Consider the following 4135-nt stretch of genomic DNA (forward strand, 5'->3'; position numbering starts at 1 on the left):
CCTTGGGTTTCCGAGGCAGTTATCACTACGGAAGTAGGATTGCCCAACCTTCCTTCCGAGGAGTGGCTGGTGGGTTTGAACTGCCAGCCATCTGGTTAGCAGGCAAGTGTCTTAGCCACTATGCTACCAGAGCTCCCATTAGCATAAATGATGTGAAAATCAGTTCCCACCATCTTCAATCTTAAAAGCACAAATCAAAATAGTACCGGCCCGGCCCACCTCACTGCGCTGTGAAGAGGCTCAAGGGGCATCAAGCACAGGGAAGCCTCTGGCGACAGGCAAAACGTCACACGAATACTGATGACTAGTGGTCGGACTCAAAAGTCAGAGGAACGGCGTCGCAGGCCGGGGAATTGGTAGAGCAAGCGGTGGCGGTCGCGCGGACCTTCGGTGGGTCTACAGGGGCGTGAGAAGTGGGTGAAAGGGGCGGAGGCCGAGAAAGGGGCGGTGGCGGGCGCTCGGCGCCCTCGCGCCTGCGTCTCCCGGAAGCGAGCACGCAAGTCGAAGGGCGCGCGCGCGGCCTGAGTCTCCTCGGCGCGAAGGAGGGGGACGCGGCGAGGTGAGACGCGAGGCTCGCCAGGGTTGATGGGCGGCGGGGCGTGACACCCTCTAACGGGACGAGGGGGAAGCAGGGACGAGAGGCAGCGGGGAAGGCGGAAAGGGGTGCGAGCCGTACCTCTGGAAGAGATACGGCGGGAAGACCGGCGGCGCCAGGCCATGCCACGCTGTTGGGGAGGGCGGTGCGGGGCCGGGCCTGATTACAGCCCCGCCCCGCGTCTTGGAGTGTCCCGCCTCGCCTGGTGGGCGGTACCTCATTGCCGAATCCTTCGTTTTCTGGTCTTCGTAGTGGAGCGCAAAACACTAATAACAGCTGTGTTTCATGCCCCTGACCAGTATTACCGCATTGAATTTTCATGTAGGCCTTCCAAGGTCGATATTTTAGCGCCATTTTAGAGCTGAAGAGAACTGAGGCTCAGATAAAATGACTTGCCCAAGATTACACCACTAAGAAGGAATGACGTGAGGATTCGAATCCCTATTTAGAAAACTCCAAATCCTGAGTCTTTGCTGTGTACCACCTGAATCCCGTGCCTCAGAATACCTTTCTTCCTACCTCCTCCCAGTAACTTATTTGAACTTGGCAAATGCTATTTGGGCACCTATCTTCTCAGGGATATTAGTGTCGAAAATGTGGTCTGTTGTGAAAAGAAAGGGGAGGAAGAGAAATGACTTTGTTTATTGCAGTACAGTGTTTATGACGACAGAGTTCAAATAGCCAATGGCTTATCAGAGTGTGTTCTATACATCCTTTACTTGACCATCTCAGGTAACCACAGTTGAAATGGCACCAAGGTCACTACCTGTAAGACATTATGCAAGTAACAATCCTTTTCAGACACTCCTTTGAAAAAGCATGTCAGAGGGTTGTGAAAATTCAAAAGAAATAATTTATATTCAGTAGTATCATTAGTTAAATCATTTGTGGTAGAGTTGACCTGGACACATTGTGACCACATGTGTGCCAGAGTAGAATCAGTGGCTGATTTTTCGGAAGTAGGTCTCCAGACCTTTCTTCCAAGGCATCTCAGGGTGATCTGAAATCTCACATCTTTCAGTTAGCAGCTGAGCATGTTAACCATTTGCACCACACAGACTTGGGGAATGCTCAATAAATGTTAGCCTTTATTTTATTATTGTATGTGTTATATCTCTTGCTAAAGTCATTTTTCTTCAAAGACCAACTTGTCCTAGGAGTTTAGCAGAGCAAGAACATCCCCCCCCCCACACACACACACAAAGGAAAAGTTAATTGACACATTGTCTGAATGTTGCCAACATTTAATGAGTTAACTGCCCTTGCTAAAAATAAGTAAAAGAATTCATTTCTGGAGAACAAAAGACACAGATTAACTTATTATAGAGCTGACATTTATTTGTCCATTCCATGTGCATTTTTTTGCGTTTCTTCTAGGTGCTTGACGTGATGCGTGGTACTTGAAGTCATACAAATTTGTGTTGGATATTGTCACTGTTTTCGTTTAATGTAATCTAGAAGTGGAAAAAAATACGTGTATAGAAGTTAATTGCCACAAAATAGAATGTGGAAAGTATGGGCCAGGCACTGTGCTGTATTATTTATATGGATAATGATAGTGATAATAATTCTTACAACTGTGGGAGGTAGATAATACACTCCATTTTATAGAAGGAGGACATAGGCTTAGCTAAAATAATTTACTCAGCACAATAAAGCCAGGACATTGTAAAACTGAATACATTGCATTATCTTTTCTTTACATTGTCTGTTTGAGTTATTTCCTGAATCGTGTGCTGTGTTTGTTTGTTCATAGGGGCTCATCAAGTTTTGGTGTGTGGTGGCCAGTTCTGAAATCTCCTTGAAGAAATTCTACATTGAAGAAGATCAAAGCAGCAGTCTTTGACAATTAGAGAATGGACCGTTTGGGTTCCTTTAGCAGTAAGTACAGTGGGAACAAGTCCCATGTGAAACTGAAGTGGAAGTTGATCAAGGAAGAGAAATAAGCACTTTGAAGTTAAACAATAAAGCCCTGTGAATCAGAGCCTGAAGAAATTATAATAGTATTAAATGTACCAATATTTATCAATTGCCTACTGAATACATGACACAAAACGTATCACTCTGGCTTACATCTTATAAGAAAACTAAGCTAAGATGGACCAGGCATAAGGGTAACTTATAATTGGACTTAAAAAAACAGTGAGTTTCTCTTTAAAACCAGTAGCATTTTTCGGGTGCCGTGGTACAAAATAATGTCAGTGATAGGACAAAGAAAATATCTCCTCATCCCCTTGTAGGTGGGACATGTGTTCCAAGAATAAACTGCTATATAATTTTAAAAAAAGTACAGAGAATTATTGCATGTGTGAAATAAGTTTAAGCAGCCCTAACTATGGAAAAGAAAATTACACTGTTCTTTTTTTGATTCTGAAGATAAGAAATTTGACAGAATTAAAACTTAAATGTTTAATCATAGAGTCTCAAAGAATCAGAAATGTACTTTTTCAGGTATTATTTCCTCTTCAGAATTTTTTAAATTTTTTATTGTGATTTGGGTAAAAGTTTACGGAACAAATTTGTTTTCCATACAGCAGTTGATAAACATTTTGTTTCATGACATTGACTGCAGTACCCACCATATAACAGCTCTCTTCCCACTTCCTCCCCGTAGTTACCTCTTCCCTGTGCCCTTTCCTATGCATTCCTACCCCCTGGGCTATCTCAGAAGGCTATCAGAAGGGCAAATACTGCCCTTCTGTTCTTCCATCTTTGAGCATTCTAAGGAGTATATCTATCTGATGTAAATGTTCACTCTATATGCCTGTCTGTTGTTTGGCTGGAAGTCATGGGAGTGAGTTCAGCTCCAGGCCTGAAGGGTAACTAGGAGTCGTAGTCTCGAGGATCTCACCATCCTCTATTAGACTAGCAAACCTGGTCTTTTTTTTATGATTTTGAGTTTTGTTCCACATTGTTCTCCCACTGTATCCAGGATCTCCTGCACTGATCGCTTTCTGAGTGGTTGACTGGTAGCAGGACACCATCTAGTTCTGGTCTCATGGTCATATACGCCTCTTCAGCAATTTTCAAAAGCACCTCTAATTTACACTCAGGGAGTCCCTGGATGATTCAGGCGTTTCACTACTACCCAAAAAGATGGGCAGTTTGGACCCATGCTACAGCTCCACAGGAGACAGGTCTAATCTGCTTCCAAAAAGCCACAGCCTTGAAAACACTATAGAGCAGTTCTCTGCACACATAGGGTTGCTGTGAGTTGGAATCAGTTTGATGGCAACTAACAGTAGTTTACTCAGGGAGCCTGGGTGATGTAAATGGTTTGTGATTGGCTGCTAACCTAAAGATTGACAGTTCAGACCTACCCAGTGCCTCCTTGGAAGAAAGGCCTGCTTAACTACTACAGTAAAGATTATAGCCAAGAAAACCCTGTGGAGGATTTGTCTGTTCTTAACACACAGGATTACTTGAATCAGGGCTGACTCTGTGGCAGCTAACAATGACAGTTGCACTGCATTCCCGTTACAGGTTTTTTAAAATTGTGATTTGGGTAAAGGTTTACAGAGCAAATTCACTTTCCATACA

General features: G+C 43.8%; 1 protein-coding gene across 1 annotated transcript in view; it reads left to right on the forward strand.

Moving 5' to 3' along the window:
* Positions 1–717: 717 nt before the first annotated feature.
* Positions 718–4135, forward strand: part of TADA2A (transcriptional adaptor 2A) — a 91057-nt gene continuing 87639 nt past the window's right edge. The window contains exon 1 of the mRNA XM_042781921.1: positions 718–916. Coding sequence (XP_042637855.1) covers positions 718–916 — 199 coding nt within the window. The remainder of the gene's footprint in view (positions 917–4135) is intronic.

Source organism: Orycteropus afer, unplaced genomic scaffold (genome assembly GCF_000298275.1).
Source record: "Orycteropus afer afer isolate SDZICR_OR568_19922 unplaced genomic scaffold, OryAfe1.0 scaffold00196, whole genome shotgun sequence".
NCBI lineage: Eukaryota > Metazoa > Chordata > Mammalia > Tubulidentata > Orycteropodidae > Orycteropus > Orycteropus afer.